At 57.3% G+C, this 25,103-nt stretch overlaps 4 protein-coding genes across 4 annotated transcripts; all 4 read left to right on the top strand.

The window, feature by feature from the left end:
- Positions 1 to 324: 324 nt before the first annotated feature.
- VOLCADRAFT_81605 (uncharacterized protein) lies at positions 325 to 3,685 on the top strand (the record flags this gene model as incomplete). Its single annotated transcript, XM_002951767.1, has 6 exons — positions 325 to 542; positions 924 to 1,200; positions 1,500 to 1,648; positions 2,115 to 2,248; positions 2,381 to 2,640; positions 2,990 to 3,685. The coding sequence occupies 6 exons, from the start codon at positions 325 to 327 to the stop codon at positions 3,683 to 3,685; spliced, it is 1,734 nt and encodes a 577-aa protein (XP_002951813.1).
- A 5,651-nt stretch (positions 3,686 to 9,336) lies between these two features.
- Positions 9,337 to 16,598, top strand: dnj20 (molecular chaperone; the record flags this gene model as incomplete). Its single annotated transcript, XM_002951766.1, has 10 exons — positions 9,337 to 9,410; positions 9,775 to 9,847; positions 10,059 to 10,134; positions 10,590 to 11,333; positions 12,176 to 12,842; positions 13,449 to 13,487; positions 13,891 to 13,985; positions 14,472 to 14,662; positions 15,568 to 15,669; positions 16,482 to 16,598. Coding segments are annotated over 10 exons (2,178 nt in total), but the record flags the coding sequence as incomplete, so codon positions are not given.
- A 958-nt stretch (positions 16,599 to 17,556) lies between these two features.
- On the top strand, positions 17,557 to 19,992 carry sufC (iron-sulfur cluster assembly protein). Its single transcript, XM_002951765.1, has 5 exons — positions 17,557 to 18,134; positions 18,272 to 18,379; positions 18,763 to 18,888; positions 19,245 to 19,289; positions 19,504 to 19,992. The coding sequence occupies exons 1-5, from the start codon at positions 17,628 to 17,630 to the stop codon at positions 19,594 to 19,596; spliced, it is 879 nt and encodes a 292-aa protein (XP_002951811.1). The 5' UTR covers positions 17,557 to 17,627; the 3' UTR covers positions 19,597 to 19,992.
- Positions 19,993 to 20,373: 381 nt separating this feature from the next.
- VOLCADRAFT_109142 (uncharacterized protein) lies at positions 20,374 to 23,967 on the top strand (the record flags this gene model as incomplete). Its single annotated transcript, XM_002951764.1, has 5 exons — positions 20,374 to 20,642; positions 20,710 to 21,403; positions 22,063 to 22,298; positions 23,231 to 23,484; positions 23,768 to 23,967. Exons 1-5 carry the CDS (start codon positions 20,542 to 20,544, stop codon positions 23,965 to 23,967), a joined length of 1,485 nt encoding a protein of 494 aa, XP_002951810.1. The 5' UTR covers positions 20,374 to 20,541.
- Positions 23,968 to 25,103: the final 1,136 nt, after the last annotated feature.

The following is a 25,103-nucleotide window of genomic DNA, read 5'->3' as shown; positions in this document are numbered from 1 at the left end:
CGCATCGTCAACGGCAATCACTGACAGTTTCTCTCGCAGCGATAACAACAGTATCGACTGCTGGGCTGCCAGCGTTGCTGTCCTTACAGCAGTAGCTCCAGCTTGGACGCCATGGCGCCCCTGACACGCAGCAAGTACAAAAGCTCTGTGATCGGGGAGAGCTCTCTTGCGGCCGACCTACTCGTAGACTCGGCTGTAAGGAATTCTACGGCCCCTGACAGCGGCACAGCCTCCCGTTCAGTTAACGGCCGCCGAGCCAACGTTGCTGGAAAACATGTACCGCGCGGTCCTTCTGCCGACGGCGGTGTCGACGGCAGCGGCGACATGCACCTGGCCGGACCTGGCGGGAACCTTGACGACCTTTGCCGACTGCAGTACGACGCTGACGGCGAGCCCGCCGCCGCGCATGACCACCTGCACGTGCATACCCAACGCCGCCGTGCTGACCAGCCTTCCGCGGGTCAGGAGCTAGGCAGCCTTGTGCTCTTGGTGCTGTTGTATATGGTCCAGGGGGTGCCGCTTGGGCTATCGACTGGTGCATTGTGAGTACGGCAGCTGCATGGCAACAGCGAGGAGTGAGCGGGGCCGGCGAGGAGTCGCATTGCGGTGTTCCAAAGTCCAAAGGCGGTTGTGGGTGGAGAGCTGGGTACTGAGGTTTGCATCCCTGTCATTACATATTAGGACCTAAAGCATCGAATATATGTACGCCGTTGCGGCAGTTACGACTGGGCTTTGGTCATACTTCTGCATGCTGCCGGTGAAAACGCTTCCAGAGGGTATCTTTCCCTTGATGCATCTCAAATTAGGTACACCCCAACCCCCGAACGGACCAATGCCCTGCCTCCTCTGGCGTCCATGCCCCATGTTAGCATCCTTTCCCGCTGCCCCCGCCGGCCCTGCATCTCCTCCTTTCTCCCGCACAGGCCGTTCATGTTGTCATCCAAGCTCTCGTATACCCAGATGGGCATCTTTGCCCTGTCATCGTATCCATATTCGCTCAAGCTGCTGTGGAGTCCGATTGTAGATTCGCTGTACAGCCGCTGGCTGGGTCGCCGTAAGAGCTGGATCGTGCCCATCCAGCTAATCACCGCTTACCTACTAATCACGTGCGCGGACTGGATCCAGAGCCTGTACGATCAGGCCGATGTAGGAACCCTGACATGGTTGTTTGGCGTGGTCGTGTTCCTCATGGCGACGCAGGTGAGCAGTCCGTAGCAGGTGGAAGTCCGTATCAGGTGCGGGGCCAACGTTGTGACGCGCTGGAGCCGTGAAAGGCTCGAAAGACTATGTATGGTCATAGGACACCAAATTCGAGCAAGTCATGCGATGGTGAGGGAGTATGCGGCGAGGAACGGAGATGGATTCTCTCAAACGTGCATACTCCGATAAGCGCAGCTACATCACTCCACGAACGCTATCACTGCCATGCAAGGACGCTCCCTTCACGTTCTTCTTCGCCTCTCGGTTCAAACGTGGGAAAGCCCCTTCGTCACCTTCAGGACATTGCGGTGGACGGCTGGGCGCTGACACTGCTGTCGCCCGCCAACGTATCGTACGCCTCTACGTGCCAGACGGTTGGCCAGACCACGGGCATCTTCACCTCCTTCACCGTCTTCTTGGCGCTCCAGGACCCGGCCTTTTGCAACAGGTTCATCCGCAGCAACAAACTGCTTGGCAGGTATCGTACTATACCGTACATACGGCTTCCGCGTAGCCGTGCACCAGTTCTTTAGTCGCACCATTCTGGGCAACTTCGTGTGGCGAGGTTACAAGGACCGTTCGCATCTTAGTCACCTGGCCCCATGGGGCGTCTGCAGTTGGTGCTTCGAGTTTGCATTAACTTCATGCACGCAACAGCTCAGAAGTGAAGTCACGGTGTCAGCTATGCCTTAACCCACCACAGTCCGCGCTTCCCTTTCCAAGCCTGAAGCCGCTGCACAGCACGCGCCCTTGCTCCCCATCTGACGGTTTGCTGCTGGTTGAAACTCGTACACAGAGACCGCCTGTGTTTTGGCGGCGATGCGATCTAGTGTCCTCTGCCCACCACTATTTGGGTTGTCCATCCTGACCTTCCTGACTCTCCTGTAAAATGCGCCCCTGTCTGGCGGCCGCAGTGTGCTTGGTTCTCAGCCGTCTGACGTGGGGCTGGTCTCCCTGGCCGGGTACATGCGCTTCTGGGGCTGGGGCTTTGCCGCCGTGACCGTCATCATCGCACTGGCGGTGAAGGAGAATAATGGCCCGCGGGTCAGTGCAATGGGGGATGACGCCACGGCGCCTCTCAGCGCTGAGGACCGGGAGATCTTAGGCTTCAGACGTGACGGCGGCACCCAGTCTTGTGTCGGGCCGGATGGATTGCGGCAGCGGCGGGAGCGTCAGCCAGCACTGAAGGGTGCCGCCGAATTTCGCGGCGCTGCTGTTAGTGAGAAGAGGAGCAACAATGAAGGGTCGGTTGCGGTTTCGGAGCTGAGAGATGCGTACGTGCAGCTTTGGCGAGTGATTCGGCTGCCGGCAGTGTGGCGGCTGACTGCGCTGCTGTTGAGTTACCGGCTGGGGGTATTGGCTGCGGAAGGGGCGGCGAGCCTCAAGTTGATCGACAAGGGGGTGGCCAAGGAAGCTCTGGCATTCTTGGTGCTATTCCAGGTGGGAGGAAAGAGTGGGCGAGCACGGCAGAGTGGGAGTCGCTGGCGGCTGCCGAAGATTGGTGGGGGGGATAACGGGCTATCCGGCTTGCTGGTTGACTGGCTTGGAGAGGGCTACATAGTTGTCATCCGCGTATGGGGAACAGAGTATCGACGCATGTGGGGTGGGACACTCGAGACTGGGCTCTCTCTGGGCCCGCAGCTGGCACCGCTCCCATTGCTGCCATGTGCCTGCTTGCAATGCCTCAGTCAGGCCGTGGCTACCACACCACAATTGCCAGAGGAATACAGGACGATTTTTCCACCTTATCGCCGTTCTATATTTGCCACCATTTCCGTTGCTGCCGCAGTTCCCGTTAGAGCTGCTATCGGCGGTGATCGCGGGTCGCTGGGCCGCCAGTCACTCGCCTTACTGGCCCTTCATCACGGGCTACTGGTTGCGGCTGGTAACCGCCACCGCCACAGTTGCCGTCACTGTCGCCTTCCCCGCGGGGGCGAGCTCACTGGCGGATCACAGCCGCGCATTTGGTGCATTGGCCGCAGTGTCCCTGGCCACGTCCTTCGTGTCGTATCTGGGTTTCACGGCGCAGGGATCCTTCTTCAATACCGTTAGTGACCCTGACATGGGCGGCACCTACCTCACGCTGCTCAACACGATTGCTAACATGGGCTTCATGCTGCCGCGGACGCCGCTGTTCTGGCTGATGGACGCGCTCACAGTGACGAGATGTACAGCACCTGATGGGCGGGCACTGCCGTACAGCTGCCCGAAGAAGATGACCGACATGGCACGACGGGACAGTGTATGCGCAACACTTGGTGGCGAATGCAGCCTGGCGAGTGATGGTTATTACATCGTGTCGGTGGCATCGTTAGTGGTAGGCGTGGGTTTGGGAGTGCTGTACGTGCGGTTCGTGTGGCGGTTGATGCGCGAGCCGCTGGTGAGCTGGCGGGTGAGGAGCGTGGGTGGCGGCGGAAGGAGCACGGAGGCAGCAGCGGAGAGCGCCTCAAGGACCGAGAAGGAGCTACGAAACGACGAGGAATAGGAAAAGGGAGCTGCGGGCGCGGTGTGGAGGCGCCCATTGTGTTGTGCTTTTATTTTGTCGCGTGCGGCAAACGATTGCGTATTGAGCGTAGCTGAACGGGCGAGCAACGGGCTGCTAAGACTCGTATCTCAATATTTGATCTTTGAAAGAGACCAAACGCTACCGAATAAGGCCTTGGCCTTTTTGGTCGATTGGTAGGTTCCATCAAGCAGCCACTTGGCAATCATCCTAGTGAACGGCGTTACGGGTAGCCGGTAGTTAGGTTTTGAGTCTTTGAAGCTGCTGAAAATGATTGCAAGCTGAGTTTGCATGATTAACATGTGCTGAATGCAGTAACGCATTGTCTTGGGCAGGTGCTGCGCACAGTCATTGGGATGCACGCTGTCTGCGTCATCATGCTCAGCATTCTGCGTCCCATTTCACCATGTGCAGCCCAAAGCAGTATTCCATAGATAGTTGATGAACATATAAACCACCATGCATGCATCTGCCTGCTACGGTCGAGGGTGTAAGGGGCAACTGGAAACGCTAATGATTATCAGAACATCACCCCACGAATCCACATTGAAATATTTACATCGCTCTTGTTACATCAGCAGTCTGGCAGAAGATAACTACTCGTCAGTTAGCTAGGGACAAAATCCGTACGGGTTGTGAACAAAAACGTAGTGCTTTCATACAAACCCAGATAAAGCGATGTAACGCATTACCGTCTTATGTTTTTAAAGGACTTTATGTAACGAGCAGTCACTTGTCCTGTTGCGCACTCACTCTCACACCGCGGACCTTGACTCTGTCAGGATTCTTTGGGGACGAGTCAAGGGTATAATGGAGTATTCCGCTGAGTCCTCAACTGTTCATTACCACCCTTCCGAGGAGGCAGCTTCGACGAGTCCTCGCACGAGCCAAGGCGGGGAAACGGAATCCAGACATGACTTTGTCAAGCACCAAGTAAATATGCTGGGAGAGTCTGCCGAGTTACCATCTGGACGGGGCGGGCTAAGCATTAAGTGCGTCTTCCTCGCTCCAGGTGTCCAAGCTTGACACCCTTGCCGGTTTAGCTATCAAGTATAATGTATCGGTGAGTTCAACGATAGCGCATTCCATTTTGTTACTGAATTCGAAAAGAAAGCGCCCACCGTCCTTCTGCAGGTTGGCGACATAAAGAGGGCGAATGGACTGTTATCAGACAATGCACTTTATGCCAGAGGCGTGATATTAATACCGACGAAGCACCTTCCCATTGGGTGAGGCTTGGTTATACTCGCAACAGTTCGTCAAAACTCTTGCATGGCGATGTTTTTGGTACAAACGCGCGCTTGGCACACATTCCGTGCAGAGAGGAGCTGCAAAGGGTCTGTGCTCAGGTCCTATCGGGCGTAAACCGCGACCCCGTGTTGCATGCCGACTCACAAGCGCAGCCTGCCTCAGCGGCACTGGCTCGGATAGCTACAACCCTGAACGTCATCAACGCGCACACTTACCCGGAGGACATTCCCATTTCAGAGAGCGCATGGTTGGCAATGTGCCAGTGCGGGACGTGTGGTGAGTTGGCAACTGGCCGGGCAGCGCCGATGGCCGGGCAGCCAGGATATCCATAGTTTGATCCTGTGTAGGGCAGAGGCCCACGTGGTTGGTGCAGCTGCGGCAGCGGCAATGGTCTCGCGCGGTCGCGTATTCCCCTTTTCCCACAGCTGCAACAGTGGCGGAAGTACCAATGTAGACCCGCATCATGGTGCCCGCCTTGCGCAGCAACCGTCGTCACCGCTGCCCCATGATTTGCTTGCTGCGAGAAGAGGCCCAAGTGCCCACGTCGTTGGCCCCCTGTTTCCCTGGACTCCTCAGGCCCCATGGATCGTAATGGGCTCTGTTCACGGAACCTCCAGCCCATTGAAGTGGAGCTGACGGACCGATCGTCCGAGGGGATGTACCTTCCCCCGGCAAGCTCAGGTACGGCGCGAGGATACCAGGCGTCCCATGGGTCGGAAGCGGACATCAGAGGCTAGTACTGTGCGCCAGGCGTTTCCGTGCTTACAACTGGGTATGCACGCTTTGCTTCGGAGAGCGAGAGTCTTGGGGGAAACTTTGGCCGTTGAGAAGGGTGATGGCTGGAGGAGGATTCTGAGATCGGGGCCTGGCGGGCTTGGAGCGCATCTGCGCGAGCATTCAGTCCCCATGACGTACACGGACCCACCTCAAATCGAGGGTAAGGCCTGCAAAATGAAGGCAAGCCCTTATCCCCTGGCCGCCTCTCCGCCTCTCACAGGTCCCACCCGGCAGCACGACGTAGTTCGGCGGCGCCGAAATCAGGTCGATGACGTGGACTCCTGCACCGACTCGGCCAACAGCTTCGGCTGGGGGAGTTTGTACCGCTCACAGCAACAGCAGCTCCTTGCAGACATGCATAAAGGTGCAGGCGGCCGCGCAGCTGCCGCAGGCGGCTCCGGTCGCACCGACTCAGCCTCGGACAACGGTCTTTTATCCAGCTGGTTTTCGGAGCTAGGGAAAGCAATTGGGGAAGGGGTATCGAACACCGTGGCGAAGGTCAAGGAGGCTGCCAACCAACCTGTTTTGGCAATGCCAGCCGGGGGGTCTGGCAGCTTTGCTGCCGCGGCTGCGGACGCCATCATTTCTTCGCGCCGGCGGACCACCAACCCGATTCTCGGTCGGGCACCCTTTGAGGGCAGCAATAGCGTATCGGCCACGCAGAGTAGCAGGGTGATGAAGCAGGGCGGCAAGATGGACTGAGGGCACCACATGGCGTTCCTGAGGACAGGACAGGAGATGCTAAGGACAAAAGAGCAGCTGGGCAGGGAACAGTCCTGGGCGTGTCGGCCATTGGGGATTGAGAGGCATGTCCTGTTTCCCTGGTTGACGCGGCTCTGAGAGGGCCGGCTTCGGAGCTGCCATCGAGGCTCCTGTGACTGCGCTGGCCCATGCAGACAGATGCTGCCGTAGATATTGCTCGCGCAACTTCACGGGAGTAGACGCGTTCCGATGCGCGTGCAGGTGGAGGTTCCCGGGGACTGCGACCAGCCCGGTCCTTGGGTCCAATGGCGGATTCGGTTGGATAAGTCATAGGGTTTGGGGCCAGGCAACGGAACCTGCACGCTACGTGAGGACTCACAAGCTAAGACGCGGTAATAGGGTCAGAAGGGGAGCTGCGTTGCAGTGGGTGATGGGGCGGAAGAGAGTCAGCACGGACTTGGAGCCCACCAGTGAATGAGAATGCATTGTCGCCGCGCTGTGGTGGATCGATGGTGATGGTCGTTTGCCTTTTTGCACAAGGCGATTAATGGGTTTTGCAATAAGCTCTCCTTGTCGACATTGCCCTCCCCCAGAGGTGTGTTGCCACTGAGGGTTTGTACATCAGTTTGGGAAACGTTGAACCAAGGAAGGCAAGGATGCGGGACACCCGGCAATGATTGGGATTTTGACCGTTGGCGTAGCAGGCATCGGACTGCAGTCTTTGCAACCTTCGAGTGTTGTGTATTCTAATGGACCGGTTTCCAGCAGACAAGAGGGGAAACAGCTCGTGCGTCGATAAACTTGGTGATTGACTAGCTGCACAAGAGAGGTGTGGGGCCATGGGGTTGTGGCTTGTTGTAAAGCTGGCGTTGTTTGTTTGGTGCTCGGGGCTTTAGGCATCGTTCAGAGAAGCAAAAGCAGGCATGTGCGGAGCTTTTGCGGCGGTTATGGTGATGGGTGCTGATGCGGCGATTGCAAGAAAGGCTGCTAGAAGGGGCGCAGGAGTTGGGCAGCACGTTGCAGAGCAGAGCTGTGTCTCCCAGTCCGTATGGGTTGCCTGAGCATTAGCTGGCAAATAGGACGCGGCGCGACGCGGGAGCCATGGAGTGAACTTGCATGGGGGTGTACGATGGCAGGAGGTGCGTACGGAGACGTACAACGATGGTAATGGGGCAGTGTCGGAGCATTGTGCCTGTGGATGTTTTTTATGTTGCACGATTGCTGGGTCAATCGTCGGCATGTTCCCCCGCACCCATGCCCACCCGTACACAGAGTTGCCGCAGTACTTGTGCACATTGGTTGGAGAGCCGTCCTTCCTTGACCTGGAATCCCCGCCATGCCGCCTGGTTTGGTCTTGGGAGCAGAGACGCTCTGATTGTCACCCGGGACCCCCCCTATGCGCATGTGCCGGTTTTGGATAAGGCCTGGGAAGCATCCGTGCACATCGGCAGTGGCAGTTCCCGAGCCCTATGGCAGGGTGGAGTCCGGGTCCGTCAGACGGGCCCGGAGCGAGGCGGCCTGCTGAAGTTTAGGTTGTATAAGGGTGGTGGGCAAGGACGGTGTTGTTTCGGGGAGGGGTCTAAGCACAGCGGGTCAGGACGGTGACAGCGGAGAGTTTTTTTACGTAGCTGCAGCCGTGCGTGTTGCGTTGATTGCCCGGCTAAGCCGGGCTCTACCCCGCGGCGGCCTCCCGCTTGTCTTCTGTCGCTCGGTGCTTTCTTGGTGCATGGAGTAGACACCTTTAGGCCTGTATCGCGGTTCCGTAATGACGACATTATTAGTCCTGTTTCTGTGCTTCAAGGCGTGTATTAATAATAGTAATTCTGTACGCTATTGTTTATTCCGATTCTGTTTGGCGCTCCCTACGCTGTACTGCAGAACTTGGGTGGGCCACTGAGTCGGCGAACTAACATGTAGTGGATGTCATGAGAGACGTTCGTGAGCCGGATAGCATGATCATTTCTTCGGTCCGGGCGGCAAGCCTCCATTTTTTGGTTCCATAGCTTTTTGAGTGCCGCGCAGTTCCGCGGGCCGTCCACTGTAGCGATCTCCTTTAAAATTTTGCAGGCTGATACATACGCTCGTTCCGCATCCCGCGCCCTCCTGCCTAGTATGAATACGAAAATGGTCTGGTAAGGCTTAGGTAACTGCATTGGTTGGCCATCATGGCGGAGGTTTCAATACATGCTCATTTAAAATAACCGAAAACCATATATGCAGAAACACTTTAAACAATTGTTTTTCCTCCCACAAACATTAAGATATTCCTACGATATGCAAGGCTAGGGATTGATATAAGGTTTGGGGGAACAAACTTTGTGTTGTTTAAGCTGCTGACGTAAATCGCAACTAATTTACCCAGACCCATGGGTCGAAGCTGCATACATTTTGCTTATCCCTCTCACACAAAAATAGCAAGCTGAACAAACTGGCTATTTTCATTATCGAACTTATGCCTTTGTTGCAGTCTTTCCATAGATTAACTTACCAGGTTTCACCCAAGTCGCCCAGCTCGATCCGAAGAGTGGACGCACCTTTGTAGGTATGCAGATAAGATTTACAAACCACTTGCTAATCAACCTGCAACCTGTCCATTTTTGGTGGCCTGTGACGATCATCTTAGCGCTTTCCCACGCAGCCGACTGATCTCCTTCGCCGAGAGGTATGGTTGCCTTCGGTTGCTGCAAGATACCGCCCAAGCCACTTTAATCGCGAGCCCCTGGTCAATTCAGCGGTGCCCCTTTTTCGTCGCGCTCCTCCTTCTATTACGCCTAGGGGCGAACTCGCGTCTAAGACCGCCTCGCGCGGCTGAACAAGGACCGGAAGAACCACAGCGGCGGAATTAAACCTTCCCTCTTTCGCCATTACCGAGAGTCATGGCCACCCGCTTTCCTTCTTCGCAGCATCCCGACCATTATGCTGTCCTGGGGCTGCAGCGCAACGCATCCGAGAACGACATCAAAAAAGCCTACCGGCGGTGGGTGCCAGGGCGCTGAACAGGTTGGGCCCGTTGGTCCGATCGAGGTCCTCACCTCACCTCACCTGACTGACCTGCGGTACCCCGCTGCCGGTGCTTCACCCGCTCGGCTTAATCACTTTCCGTTGGTTACTGCAACAAGCTCATCCACACAAAAATCGTGCTGTCATTTTCACACAACTTGGTCATAGCTAAAACATGAATGAAAAGAGGCCACCCAGCGGCCGGCACCAGGGTGCGACCAATGAGCGGAGCGCAAACAGAGGCGTTCCAACTTCTGAAGAGGCCAGTTGAGGGGCTGCAATGGAAACATTGGTGCAGGTTGGATATCGGCTGCTCAGGACCGCTGCCTCATCGCTCGCAGGTGCGCCCGGCAGCACCATCCAGATAAGAACCCGGGCCCACAGCAGGCGGAGGCGGCGGAGCGATTTAAGAAGGTGCGCGTGACAGCACATGTGTGTGTGTGTGTATGTCGTTGGGACATTCAGGGTAAGCTAGGGCGTGGTGCTTTGCATGCGTGCAAGGGATGCCGACGCGCCATGCGTGTTTCGCCCCTTCCTGATCCCCCCTTGTTCCCCATCATTCATACAACATTCCCTAACGCCCCCCGCCCCCCGGCCCCCGCCCCCCGCGACCCCGGGCCGCAAGGTGACGGAGGCCTTCGATGTGCTGAGCGACCCGCACAAACGAGCTGCGTACGACAGCGATGTACGACTGCGTGAAGGTGTGGTGACAGTAACGACGGGAAGCGAAGCGAGGGGCTCGGTTTATAGGCTCTGGTAAACGGGAGAAGGTTGTGGGCCGCGGGAAGGGGTCTCAGGAGCCTCCATGCACACGTGGCTGAGCACAGTATGTCGCGGTACGAAGTGTTAGAAGCGATCTACATGTGCTACAAAGAAGGACGCTGGACGACTCCTGGCACTGATGCGGTGGGTGGTGGGCCTTACAGGTGTAATCGTGATGAATCCACCGGAGCAGTGGGCCGCGGGCCACGGGTGGGCGCCGCAACGGCGGTTGTGACGGGGCAGCACAGGCAGCACGTTTATTTGCTCGGCGTAGTCGGGGACCGGTGAAATGGAAAAGATACCTCCTTGATTGGCTCTTGGGGGAGCGCGCGTGCGTTGTATCACCACCACTGATTCCCTTCCCTGTAAATATGGCCCTTCTCCATCCTCCTAGCTGCCGCGGCACGCACCTACTCCACAACCTACGACGACTTCGACATTGGCAGCGGTGGCTTCGGTGGTGGCGGTGGTGCAGGGCTGGGAGGCTTCGGCCGGGGCAACTTTACCGGCGGCGGCTTCTTCAACGGCGGCGGAGGCGGCGGCGGAGGCTTGTTCAGCGGCTCCACGGGTATTCCTCTGGCGGACCGCCTGTTCCAGCAGGTATTCGGTGGCATGGGCCCTATGGGTATGGGCGGACTGGCCGCGGGACTGGGTCCCACGGGCCTCTTTAGCGGCCCCGCCGGACGCTACGTGGGCCCTATGGGGGCTGCCGCCGCCGGACCAGCTGGTGGAGGCGGCAGGGGCGCCGCAGCCAGTGGCTACGGCAGCGGCGGCGGCATGAACGGTAGCTTCGGTTTTGGCGGCTGCGGTGGTGGTGGTGGTGGTGGTGGTGCCGGACATAATGGCGTTGGAGCTGGCGGCGTGAGGTCGCAAGCCCCGCCGCAGCCCCAGCCACAACGACAAGCTCCAACACCACAACGGCCGCAGCCATCGGCTGCACAGCCGCGCGCCCCGTACCAACAGCCGCAGTCGCAGCAGCACCCGACGGCGGCGGAGGCGGGCTTTGGGCGGCCGCCAGCACAGCAGCCGCAGCCGTCCGCTCCTCCGGGGCCAGCGGCGGGGTTCTCGCCACAACCCCCACCGCAACCACATCGTGTGCCCCGAACGATACCCGTGCGCTACGCCAACACAGATTCGGGTGAGCACTAAGCGGCATCGGCAACACACGCGTACATGTCAACGACAATAACAATGACACCTGGGGGCATCCTATAAGGCAGAAGGTGCTGGCTGCACGGAAGCCGTCGGCGGTTAAGAAAAGCCGTTGTAGGTAGAATTTGGTTGAGGACCAAGGGCCTTATTATTTAGCCAGGAAGTCGTTCAGATAAAGCAAAAACTAATAATGCCGTAGAGTGCCCCGGGGTCATGCAAGGCCTTGAGCACATCCTCGGTAAGGAGTCTTGTGTCTTGCCCTGTCGTACGACCCAGCGAGAACGGATTATCTCCAGGAGTCGAATCACTTACGTGAGGCCCTCTCGCGCCACTGCTCCTGTCAGGGCCTTGCAGGGGGGTTGTTATTGGATTGTCCCGTGGGTCGTTGGAAAGGGATGCGGGCGCAAGTTGCCGACACGCTCCAAACTCGATACTTTCGAGTGTATGTTGCATTGCATAGTTCCATTTGGAGCTGGCGTATGTATGTATGTTTGTATGCATGTATGTGTGTGTTTGGAAAGGAGCATCGCGTGCGTGTGTTGAAAGATGCGTCCATTCCGTAGCTGCAAACCGCCCTTTCGGTTTATTCAGTTAGTTAGTTTAGATTCCACTGACGTGGTGCCGATGGGTTTTGGACGCTAGTCGCCATCAGGCTGGCTGAGGTGCGGCCCCCGCATAGGAATGAGGCTTAGGGAAGTTGGCAGATGAGGCAAGGCGATCCAGGATAAGTCTCGCCGTTTGTACGGCTCCCCATGGACGTGTTACGATCCCCACCCCATTCTCAGCCCCCGTCCCCCGCCCGACCCACGGCATCACCACGCACCACAGCAACACCAGAAGAAACCACACCAGCACACGACTCTCAGCCCCGACCAGCAGCCCCAAAGCCAGCCGTCGCACCGGCGAAACCCGCACAAGCATCACCGATACGACGATATGGCGCGGGGTTGGAGCCGTACGGGCCTCAGGCTTCGTCAGGGGACATCGATGGCGGCGCCGCTGCTGCTGCCGCACGGACTTTCGCCATGGAGAGCCCCTTCGGCGGTCCCGCAGGCCGTGCCGTACCAAGGACCGATGACGGCGCGCCCGGCGGCGGCGGCGGCGGCGGCGGCGCTACTGGATACGTTCCCATGTCCGCTCGCGGAGCTCCCAGCTGGGAGCCCATGGATATCGACTTGTCCGACTCCTCCACGAATCAGAGCCGCAACGGCAGCAGCCCGAACAGCACTGCCAGCAGGACTGACAGCGACCACAGCGGCAGAAGTATTACCAACAGCAGTAGCAGCAGCTCAAAGAAGAACGGCGGTGAGGGCGGTGAGGGCGGTGAGGGCGGTGAGGGCGGTGAGGGCGATGAGGGCGCCGCAGCGCCGGGGCCCGGGCCGGCCAACGGCCCTGCAGCGGCGACGACGGTTCCGGCAGCGGCGACGACGGCGGCGGCTACAGCGGTTCCTCCCACTGAGTTGGATTTGGAAGTGACCCTGGAGGAGCTGTACTGGTGGGGTGCGGGAGGGGTGGGGGAATTAACTGAGCTACAGGGAGTGTTTGTTTGTACGTATGTGTGTGTGTCCAGGTCAGCTTTGGGGAGGGTGCTACCTCTTAGTGTGCAGATTCTCTCCAGCCTGTGCCTGCTGGTTATGAAGCTCGCCTAGCGGTTAATGTCACCGCGTATCCTGCGGGACCTAGGGGTGGAAGGCCGGGGGAAAGGGCGCCGCGGCATCTGGAGGCCCCGTGGTTCCCTGACCTATATATATGCGTGTGTGTGTGTGTGCAGCAGCGGAAGAGTCCCTGCCGTATACGAGGACCTCCAGCGCCCTGGCTTGTCAGCTTGCTATTCATCTGCTTGCTAAGCAGCGGGGGGTACGTTCCCTCCATTCCCCCATGCAACGCCACCTTCCTCTCCACCGCACGCGGTTGTCCGGGGCCCTATCGCGACCCCACACGGCCCTCATTCGCTTCTCTCGCGTTGCCTTCATTGCCCTGATATACACACACATCACACACACACATACATACACACACACACACCGCAGCCACACGCAAGCAGCCCTCGGTGCGGCCCCTCCCCTCCCCTCCCCTCCCCTCCTCCCTCCACATCTACCAGCGGGGCTACCCGGCAGGTGCAACTGCGTCGGGCCGTGTGGTAAGTGGCGGTAGTAGTGGCGGGGACAGTAGCGGAGGTAGCGGTAGCGGCCAATGAAGGGTGGTGGGGCGGAGAGGTGCTCCGGCGTCTGTTACCCCACGACGTTACACCAATCAAGATGACTGCTGAGGTTACCCCACCGGTAGTAGCAGCAGCAGTAGCATTCGTCGTGTTGGATGACCGGCTGTGCGACCTGCTGCGACGGCTGTGTTCTTACCCGCCATCAGCACCTCCTATTGCTGCTGCTGTTCCCCCTCCCTGGAGTTGCCCACATGCGACATACCCCCACCGGCAGTCCTCCTCCTCTTCCTCTTCCTCCTCCTCGGGGGCCACCCGGCGCGCAATTCCACACACAAGCGCCACCCACAGCCCCTCTCCCTCCCCCCTGCCCGTCCCCCCTCAGGGACGCCCCCAGCGGCCGGTGGCTTCCCAGGGACCACGTGCTGGATGTGGTGATACCCCGCGGGGCCAGGGCGGGAACCAAACTGCTGTTCAGGGGTGAGGAGGGAGCGGGCCACGGTAGGGCTACGTGAAGGGGGGTTAATGTGAGGGTGCGCTATGCCGTGTGGGGAGGTCGGGGGGGGAGAGGTCGAGCGAGTGGAGTCTCAGTAAGTGTAGCGGATGTGCGGCAGTTTGTTTGAGCTGGGGAATTGGAGAAGGGAGTAGGGGGCACGGGGGCACGGGGGTTACCCGTACATCGGTTGTCCCCATCGGGGACATCTCCCATGTCGTTCTCGGTCCCCGCTGAATGAGGCAGGGGCCGAGGTGAGGAGCAGCTCCTTACCCAGCTCGGTCTGAGCTCGGTGCGCACCACGCCAAGTGGTTAGTGTCTCTTCACCACTCCGCGCACATCTGTGTGTGTACACCCGGGGCGCAGCTCCCCTTCGGGACCCTTAGGGTGGGCCCCGCGTTTGGAGTACTTTTGTCCGTTTGTCTTAGCGCCGCTCAGAATGCTGCTACTGCTCCCCGCGCCCATGTTGTCAGGATTGGGAGATGAGCTGCCGCCAGCCCGAGAGCAAGTAGCTACAGCTGCAGGCGGGGGGCCCCGTGCAACAGCGTATCCTGGAGCTGGATGTGGATCTGGATTTTCACCGGGCAGCCGGGATTTGGTGCTGGTGCTGAGGGAGGTGCCCAATGCGCGGTATGTGCGGCGAGGCGACGACTTAATCACCAAGGTAAGCTACATTTTGTATACACACAATCCTTCACACATTTGCTAAAGGATGAGGTTTCTACTCGAACCCGCAATGGCCTCTCTTTGGACTACTGTGCCTTTACGGGGCCCACAACGGAGTCCCAAGAGTTACTCCCCCTGATTCCCCCCGGCTCTGAACCCCCCTCCCTATCCTTTCACCGCATGCTAAACCATGACCAGAAAACTGCGGTACGACTAGTGTGTACGGCTGGCTGCAGGCGATTATTCCGCTATCCATGGCGCTGGGCGGTGGTACGGTTCACCTCAGGAGGTTGGACGGAACCAAGGCACGCAGGGGGGGGGGGGCCGGGGGGGAGGCGCCGGGCGGAGAGGGTTGGGGGAGAGCGTGTGAACGTGGTGTTGGTCTGCATCTTAAACGTGTACGACACGGTAACTGGCCACGGCCACAGGAGGACGGGGTACATGCGCCTCCAGGGGGGAACAGCAGCACAGCCGCACATTGCGGCGTGAGGGCAAATCACCGCGTTTAAGAGGGGCCCTTTCCTGGGTGCTGGAAGGGCCATTATCCTTCCAGTCCTTATCAGCCCGCTGTAGCCGCTTGCGGCGCTCGTGCCATCCTCGGCGTGGGCCCTGTGCGAGTGCGAGTGAGGACATCCATCCAGACGCTCAGGACGACTATACGACGCGCAAAAGTGCACAGAGCAGTTGCGCCATGGCTTTGAACTCCAAGTTTGCGGTTTTGGACGTCTCGGCTGTTTGTCCTTCGCTTCCTCTTGCACCAACCCCCGGTGGTTCCGCGACGTCAGCCGTTGGACATCTGCATTTTGCACTCAGTCTCCCCGTCTCCGCACCGTCCCCATGTTAGGGTTCCGATGTTCCCTACCCTCCGCCTTCTCCTCCTGCCCCTTTCCCCCCTACTCGTAGGTCCCCCTGGGGCTGTCCGACATTATCACCCCGGACAGTGAGACCATTCTGATAGGCGAGGGTATGCCGATTCCGGAGCAACCCGAGGAGAGGGGGAACATGGTACGTACGGCACTATTTGCAGCTAGTGACGAGAGACACTGTTACGGATGCGACCTCGACACCGGCTGGGGTGGGAGGCAAAGGGTCAACGTCCGATAGGGGACAGGCCGTTGGGGAGGGGACCCAGTGGAGGTCGGGTGGTGGGCTGCACACCTCCCTGGAATACCGTTGCGTGGTGGTGCTAGGGTGGTGGTTAGGAAGAACCGGTGCGAGCAGGTGGAAGTTAGGACTCCTTCTTGCTGCTGATCTCCTCAGGGGGGGGGTACTTATTCGCGAACGTAATCGCACCCGGGGGGCCCGAGGAGCAGCCCTAGGGGATGCCGAGGGAGGGGGCTGGGGCTCCCCCCAGTGACTTCCATCTGCTGTTCAATGAGACCAGAGATTAGGGACGTGGGAACAGGCCGATTGCAGACCGGTGGACAGACGGACAGACAGACGGGTGGCGAACTTGGGCGGGTAGGAATAGAACTGTACTGGGAAGCATGGGCGGACCATCAGCATATGGGGGTTTGCTTGATAAACTGGCGGAGGGAGTGGCAGGGGAGGGGAATGGAAGAGGGGATCCCTGCGAGAGCTGCTAGAGCGGGTGACTGAGCGGGTGGTGTAAGTGGCAGGAGAGATGTATGCGGTGGGACGTGTGAGCAGAAGCCAGAACCCCTGGCTACGGCTGGGGCGGCAGACCTCCAGCTGGGCTCCTACCCCTTTTTGTCCCCACCACCGCCACACGGCTTTCAGCTCCCCCTCCCCTCCCATTTCCATCCGTTTCTACACCGGAGATATGACACTGCTCCTCTCCCCTGGGAGTCCCTCAGGTGGTGCAGTACAAGCTGGACTTCCCGCGGACCCTAACTCCCGAACAGCGTCAGGCTGTCAAAGCCGCGCTACAGCCGCAACAACAGCAGCAGCAGCAGCCGCAGTCGCTTCGGTAGCAATAGCAGCAATAAATCCATCAGCGGCAGCAGCAGTCAAAATTGGAATGCGATGTTGGCTGCGACGTCATGATAATAGCAGTAGCCGGTGTGTGCAGCAGCGTGTCAAGGGAATAATTGAGGGAGGAGATGAATAATGGATCTCGTACGTGTGCAGGTTGACAGGACTAGGTGGGACGCTTCTTGTTGTGCTGCGGGCGAAGGCAAGGCAAGATTTTAGCTATCTTAGGTGGTTGTCCGTGCAGCTTCCCTTCTACAGAATAGTTGCTGAGCTGCAAACCGCTGTGTGTGTAGGGGGCGCCGTGTCAACCGTCAAAATGTTCCCCTAGAGGGTTTGGGCCACGGATTCGTGCCTTGGGGGAGATGCACATGGACAGGGACGTCGGAAGGGTGCTTGCGGTAATGACATGGGAACGCTATGAGCGGTAGTAACTAAGGGATTCGGAGTTGCCGGGCATGTACGTACCAGGTTAAGGTCACCCCGGAGGACAACCCATACTTCCCCTATTGAGTTGTTGGCGAAGAATCGTTGTAACCTGCCCAACGAGGTCCCGGCTGGGTATTCTAATTGGCCCCATTATAGCAGACCCTGTAAATGTTATATCAGCTATGACTGAGCTGATGTAGGGGCACGCCGCAGTCCGGGATCTTTCACTCTATACCCTATACATCGTCGACAAGAGAGGCAGATAATCATATACTTACAAATTGAAGGTAAACAATAAGTCGATCATCCTTTTGAGGTTCAGCATGCATTTTACGGCTAACAGGTGCGAGGGTAAAATACAGAAAAAAAATTGTTCGTGAAGGGGAGATCTCGCTGTATATGAACCCATCTTTACTCGCCTGTAGGAAACTATCATGGAAATAGGCAGACCGTTGGGAGTCGTGCAGTTGGGCCAACAGTTCCATGATCTATTTCCTTGACCGTCTGAGTGTCTTGGCGTTTGGGTTAATACATCTTTTAATTCTTCTATCTTGACGGGGTTTTCAATCTGTAATCAAACTCTACCACGCAGGTCGGCCGCGATGGCGCACCAAGTGCTTACCCGCAGCTCACTGGCATCTAGCATTTGGCCGCGCGCTGGTGCGTGTAGAAGTCGTCGAATCGCTCAGCCTCTGTTTTGCGTGGCTGCGCCGGGTGAGGTGATGCTTGAGGTGAAGAATCTTGAAGCAAAAATTGCAGCGACGGGTCAGCCAATTCTCAAGGGCGTCAATTTGACAATTCGCAATGGAGAGGTGCACGCAATTATGGGAAAGAATGGCTCGGGCAAGAGTACGCTCAGCAAGGTGCTGGTGGGCCATCCCGACTATGAGGTGACGGGTGGCACAGCCACGTTTAAAGGCAAAGATCTTTTTGAGCTGGAGCCCGAGGAGCGATCACACGCTGGATTATTTCTTAGCTTCCAAACCCCCATCGAGGTGCCTGGTGTCAGTAATGTGGACTTCCTTCGGATGGCCTGCAACGCTCGCCGTAAAGCTCTGGGGCAATCCGAGCTCGATCCCTTGGAGTTCTATGCCTACATCATGCCAAAGGTACGGTGGGCAGCGGGGCCTGTACCTTCGCTCAACCCAACCCGCACGCAAGCTCCAAAATCTTCCCGCCGGTCAGGTGCCCCATTACGTTGCGTTGCCCCGAAAGCAAAGTTATTGTTCCTGCTGTCTCGCCGCAGCTGGAGATGCTCAACATGGACCCCACCTTTCTGAACCGCAACGTTAACGAGGGCTTTTCAGGCGGCGAGAAGAAGCGCAACGAGATCCTGCAGCTGGCCGTGCTGGAGGTGGGTCCTAGAATGGATGGGGTACTCGGATTGCTTGATGCAGGTTAACATCGTGGCACATCACCTCGTGCAGCAGCTCGTGCAGCAGCACCCCCATACCACCTGAAACCTCTGGAACCGCTGCTGCTGCTGCTGCTGCTGCTGCTGCTGTCGTCCAGGTCGCTCCCTTCCTGTGCGAATCCCAGCCTACAGCCCACCTCGACACCCACAGCACTTACTCTTTTCCTGCCATGTTTGGTCAGTTCGCATGTTCAGCTCTACTTCCTCCTTTTACGTGTTGGGTCCCTTCAGTTGTGAACCTCCCTCCCTCCGTCTCTCCCGCCCTGGGCCTCCCGGGGCTATTGGGTCACCTGGGCAACACCTCGCCCTCCGCACTCCCTCAGGCCGACATGGCCATCTTGGACGAAATTGACAGCGGGCTGGACATTGACGCGCTGCGAGATGTGGCTAAGGCGGTGAACCAGCTCAAGAACGAAGACACCGGGGTGCTCATGGTTACACACTACAAGGTAGATGAGGGTGTGATTTTACAGCCATGCTCTAACTGGACTTAGCTGTTGTGAGAGGGGCGGCCGGGCATTAGTGGGGGTTGTTCCGGGGCACCAGGAGGGGGTCAGGAGGGATCGAACCTGACACGAGCGGAAAAAAGTTAGATGCCGTTAAGCAGGGAATGGTTCAAAGTTTACTAACTTCAGTTTGGGTGGCCGTTGCCGGATATGGGAGTGGGACGGATACGGGAGTTCGGAAGGCTCACACCCGTTGAGGAAGGCGAGGAGAGTACCAAACCCTGCCCCGGTACCACCCCGCGGCCCTCCACCTTGTCCGCGCTCACCTCTTCCCCCCTGCCCCCCCTGCCTCATAACAGAGGCTATTAGACTACATCAAGCCGGACTTCGTACACATCATGCAGGTAGGGGCGTGCAGAGGCCGGTCAACCGCCGCCCCATGACAGCGCCGTCCTCTCACACTTATCAATCTGATAGCTTGGCCGCTGTTGTTGGTTGGGCATCCCTATCAACATGTGCATATTGCCTTGTGGGATTCCCCCTGCGCCATAGAGAATCTCCCCCCACCTGCTCGGTATCCTATACCCCTTTGCCTTTCCCTTTTTCCCCTCCTACCAGGCGGGTGAGATTGTCAAGACCGGTGACATGGGTTTGGTGGACCAGTTAGAGGCGGGAGGATACGCCACCCTCTCACACACCGACTCGGAGTGAGGGACCAGGGGAGGGGGGTTGGCGTTTCAGCGGGGTTGCGGCTGCCACGGGTGCTGCCATGATAGTGTACCTCTTTGTCCCTGCGAGTCCGGTGAGCAAAGTGATGGTGGGTATTATAAAATGTAATTATGGACATGGCAGGTAGGGAAGGTGGGGGACAGAGGCCGTATGTGTCGGACGGGATGGGACGGATTAATCGGCGCGATGGTGCGTTGTTTGGTTTGACTTGGTTCTGGGTTTGGCCAAGGATTAATCCGTTATGTGTGGCGAAAGGCTCACAAACCCAAGAGGCGCCCAAGGGTTGCGCGTGCATTCCCTGCTTTGTCAGCAACAATAGACACAACATAGCTGAGCTATGGACAAGTAATCTGCTAGACTTGTAATTGGATAAACTTGCGGACTACCAGTACAGCTTTTAGCGCAGGAGAGCATCACTTGGCGGAGCGAAACAAAGGGGATGCGAAGGTTTGTCCACACAGTTAATGGGCATATTCACTAATATCTGAGAACACACTTTTAAGAGCATTGTAACATGTCACCGGCTTACAGCAGAATGACTGCAGAAGAGGGCGAATTAGACAGGCCAACAAGCGATGCAAATGGTTGTCCATGTGCCTAGCACACCTACGTAATTGTCTCAAAACAACTGCATGGGTATCGTCGCCAAAACTTTTTCTGCCTTCCATATTGACGAGTACGGGCGTCGTAGAAGTCCTTGTGGCGTCCCACCACACTCCAAGTACACTAGATACTGAAGTCTTCAACTGGTAAGGGGAACAAGAGTTCCTTTAGTTGCAGTTGGATTTAACCTTGCGGTCTCCCGTGGATTACTGTTCAACAATATTATGACCCTTGCCGAGTGTGGTTAGCCTCCAGGCTGCCTAAGCCGGAGAGTGAAGTGCTCGATTTTGTGCGTAACTATTAAGTTTCAACTTGCAGTTTCTGATGGCGTCGTTTGGGCTTCACCAGCGAATGGCGTCTGCGCCTCACATAGAGGAGCGCGCGGGTTGCTCCAGCAGGTGCTCACCAGCCATCCAGGGTTGTTGGTAAGGATAGTGCTATTAACTTACAACTTTAGATCACACGGCTATGATTAAGTTCTGCCTGACATAGGCGGACACGGGTTCATGGTGCGCGTGGCGTGGCCACCGCCAGCGAGCGACGACGCGTGGTGTCCCTCAGGCGCAGCGCTGCCTCGACTGATGTGGTTTGCTTTGACGATTCGCATGATGTCAAGGGGCGTCAGGCTGCAGCTGCCCCGCCTGCAGTCGACAAGGTCGGGGTTCTGCTGCTCAATCTTGGAGGTCCGGAGACGTTGAACGACGTGAAGCCCTTTCTATTTAATTTGTTTGCCGACCCAGAGATTATTCGGCTTCCGCAAGTGGTGCAGTTTCTCCAGCCTTTCCTTGCAACAATCATCTCTACGTTGCGGGCACCGAAGAGCGCCGAAGGCTACAAGGCGATCGGCGGTGGAAGCCCCTTACGAAGAATTACAGATGATCAGGCGAACGCGCTTGCGGATGCCCTGAAAGCTAAAGGCCAGGCAGCAAATGTTTACGTCGGCATGCGCTATTGGCACCCGTATACGGAAGAGGCACTGGAGCACATCAAGCGTGATGGAGTCACACGTTTGGTAATTCTTCCCCTGTATCCGCAATTTTCCATCAGCACCAGCGGGTCCAGCTTGCGGCTGCTTGAGTCCCTCTTTAAGAGCGACCGGGCTTTGAAGCAGCTGCGCCACACGGTGATCCCCTCATGGTACCAACGGAGGGGATATGTGTGCGCCATGGCTGACCTCATCGTGCAGGTGCGTGTTGATATTTACACGCATAGTTACATGCCTGGCCGTCTGGTCTGCGTTGACCGTTTAAGCGTGCACGAGCCCTGGTCTTAGTGGATTAGCGAACTCCTTGGGTTTACAGACCAGTTTAATGGACTGTTCGCACATCGCTTGTTAAGTCTTACCGCATGGAACGTGCTGGGGTGGTCGCAGGTTTGCCCTGCATGTTACACATGGCCACCGCTTAGGGCAGAGGCGGCCAATTTCTTGCATAGCATATAGCCCCCCACATCTAAACCTTTGCAACAGCCTCCGTGGCCGTACGGCGTGTGTGGGTACGCCCTTCGATAGGCGGTTAGTGAATGGAAAGCCGGGTAGGGAGGCACTGGTCTGTTGCCCTGGCATCTCCTGGACACCTGTACGCTCGTCTACACATAATGAGTCCCAAATCCTAAGGCTCTTCTCCTTATGTCTGTGTGTCCGTGCGAGGTCCTGTCTGGGTTGTCAACGAACTCACAGCGCACATCCCAACCTCCTGTCACCCTGTACGCTCTGCATGTCCGTTATCCGTCCCCTTGGCACAAGACTTTATTTCTTAACCTCCAGATCATCCCCCTCGCGGGTATCGTCATGCCCTTCCCATCCGCCCATGGTCACCTTGGTTGTCTATGTCTTGGCATGTGTAGGAGCTGGGCAAGTTCCAGGACGTGCCTAGCGTGGAGTTGTTCTTCTCGGCGCACGGTGTACCCAAGTCATATGTCGAGGAGGCGGGCGACCCGTACAAAGAGGAAATGGAGGAGTGTGTGCGGCTGATCATGGAGGAGGTTCGCGCGAGGGGCTTTAACAACTCGCACACCTTGGCGTACCAAAGCCGAGTGGGGCCGGCAGAATGGCTCAAGCCGTATACGGACGAGTCGATCAGGTGGGAGGAGCGGTGGGGGTACAATATAAACCGGGGATGGGGCGGTTGGGCGGATGTGATGGGAGGATGGGACAAGGCAGGGCGGGACGGCCGCATAGGGTCGGCATGCGTTCTCCACCGCGGACGACTTGCAAAAACGCCGGGTACATGGGCGGGAGGAAAGGCCCAGGGAAGGTGCGGATTACGAGGGGGACTGATGCTTGTGGGAGGAGCACGACGTGGGGCAGTTCAAGAAAGGCGAGAGGACAAATGATACTTCAGCGAAAAGCGCTTTCTCTTAACCTGATGTTGCAAAGGGGTTTCCTTTGAGGACAGGGGATCAGCCAGGGCAGCTAGCTTAAATTTATGGGGCATTAAGGTTTCGCGTGTTCTGCACGCAAGCAGACAGGTCTGAAGGGATTGTGTGTTTTTCATGGTTGGCAAGCTCTTGGCGTGTAAGTGCAGGTATCATATGGTGATGTACTGCGCGAGTCGGATTGCTTTTCGTCGTTGTACGACCCGTGAGCTGTCTGCTGTGGCCCAGGTCTCAGGGAATAGGGGTTGTGGCGCCGAGTGAATAGGTGGAAAGTGCCTCGGTGTCGTTCGTTGGCGAGGGCTAGGCAGCCTCGCATGCATCGGTTTCCCCTTGACAGCACCTGATCGGCACTGGATGGCTAGTGGCTTCCTTGCGCAACAATTGTCATGTTGCTCAGAGCTTTGCAAGTCACTTTGCGCGACCACAACATTTTCTCTGATAATACCTTGTCTGTGCTGGATTTCTACATGCCGTTATTGCTTTCCTAGTTGTCTACCTACCAAATTGTGTGCTACTTTTCCACGTGGAAGTCTGCAATCGATGTGTTCCTTGCAATTCATTCTACGTCCCCCTTCCGCGCGTAATGCATCTTCATTGTCTTCTGGGCAACTCTCCCCCATGGCATTGTCATGAATAGGGAGCTGGGTCGTCGGGGTGTCAAGAGCTTGTTGGCGGTGCCCATTTCCTTTGTTTCTGAGCACATTGAGACACTGGAGGAGATTGACATGGAGTACCGCGAACTCGCGGAGGGTAGCGGCATCCGAAACTGGGGCCGTGTGCCCGCACTGAATACAAACGCCGCCTTCATTGACGACCTGGCGGACGCGGTACTGGAGGCGCTGCCATATGTGGGATGTCTGGCGGGTCCCACTGATTCGCTGGTGCCTCTGGGTGGGTGGGAGGGTTGCTTGGTGGGGTGGGTCAGCTCGAGTAGTAGGGTTCGAGTCAGCGCTGAGTGCGCGTGCGCATCCTTGTGTTCATGTCCAAGAACTGCCGAGTTGAATTGTTTTGGGGGGAACTCGTCGCCGTGTTACTCCCCTTGCAAAGGTCCCTGTTCTGTGGCCTCCTTGAATATATCGCATATTAACATTACAACGTATAGGGCACCGCACAGAAGTAAGTATAAGGGACACTGATGAGGACACTGTCTTTCCCCACGTCCATCGCTCTGCAGGCGACTTGGAGATGTTGCTACAGGCTTATGACCGTGAGCGCCGCGCGCTGCCTTCTCCAGTGGTGATGTGGGAGTGGGGCTGGACCAAGAGTGCGGAGACGTGGAACGGCCGCATCGCCATGCTTGCCATCATTGTGATCTTGGTTCTGGAAGCTACCAGTGGGCAGTCCATCCTCAAGAATCTCATATGGGCTGAGTGACCCTGTCTTGTCGCTACTTTTTAGCTGGGGCTGCGGCCGTTGGTATTCAATGGTTGCGGATGGGGCCCGGGCTCGTGTTACAAAGGGGAAGCAAAGGTGATGGCGGAAGAGGGAGATAGTGATGGGATCGGATGAGTTCTGTCCCCGGCGACCATTAGCTGATCATGCAGCGTCCAAACGTTGTGCTGGTGGGCATGGCAAACGGACCTCAACTTGTCGCGTGGCATCGGCATTAGCAGGGGTGGCATCGTGCCATGGAAGGATGCGTCGTCGGTGCCGTCCTGCGCACTGCCGGCGTTAGCGCTTGCTTGCGGTGGCGTGGCCATGACATTTGATTTGCGGGCCGGGCTATTATGTTGCTATCCTGTTTTTATCAAATGCACGATCCACATTTCAGGTTGTTGAAACGCGGCATCGCAGAACGAAAGGTCGAGTGGCGCAATGTGCTAAAGTGTAAAGCAGCGGCAGCATTATCGACCCTGGCGGTAGTGCAGCCGGAGTTTTGCTTACCTGGCAATGGAGCCCGGCAGTGGCACTGGGCGATGAGATGAGTGACATCGTTACGTCAGGTGCTGGTGCCTTGCTACGGAGTTGTACGTGCACAGAACACCAGAGCAGGGCATATTATATTGAGCGTTTGCTAGAGCGAGTGTCAACAGTCGAGCGGAGATCTGTGTTGCGTTTGTGTTCGTTGCGTTGTTCTCGGGACGTGTGCTGGTTGGTCTACAGCGTGTACATGAGGGTGGTATCGAGTAATTGAACAGCAAATGTGGGGCACATAGCCGCATGCTATGTGCCCTATGGAGAGAGAGAGGTTCTTCTGTATGCAGCAGTTTCTTTCATTGTTTCACCAACGTTTTGTGTTCGAGCGCATGTACATTGTTGGTTCAGCCAGTCAGGGCATTTGGTGAGTGTGGCCGCAAGCGTCTTAGTAGTAAGTACATTGGCAGTGTGCCCTCAAATATGTATTGCACCGTATCGAGCGGGGAAGGTAGAAGTACAATTACATGGGCTCCGCTTTTGCGCCACGGCTGCCGTGCAAGGGGAGCGTGCATTGTGCGCTACGCGACCTGTCGAGGAAAATTTTCGATGGCGAAGCCATCTGTAACGTAATAAATGGTCCTATGGCACGTTAT

Source organism: Volvox carteri, assembly GCF_000143455.1.
Source record: "Volvox carteri f. nagariensis unplaced genomic scaffold VOLCAscaffold_25, whole genome shotgun sequence".
NCBI lineage: Eukaryota > Viridiplantae > Chlorophyta > Chlorophyceae > Chlamydomonadales > Volvocaceae > Volvox > Volvox carteri.
The sequence above is the reverse complement of the archived record's forward strand: the minus strand, read 5'-3'. Positions and strand labels throughout refer to the sequence as shown.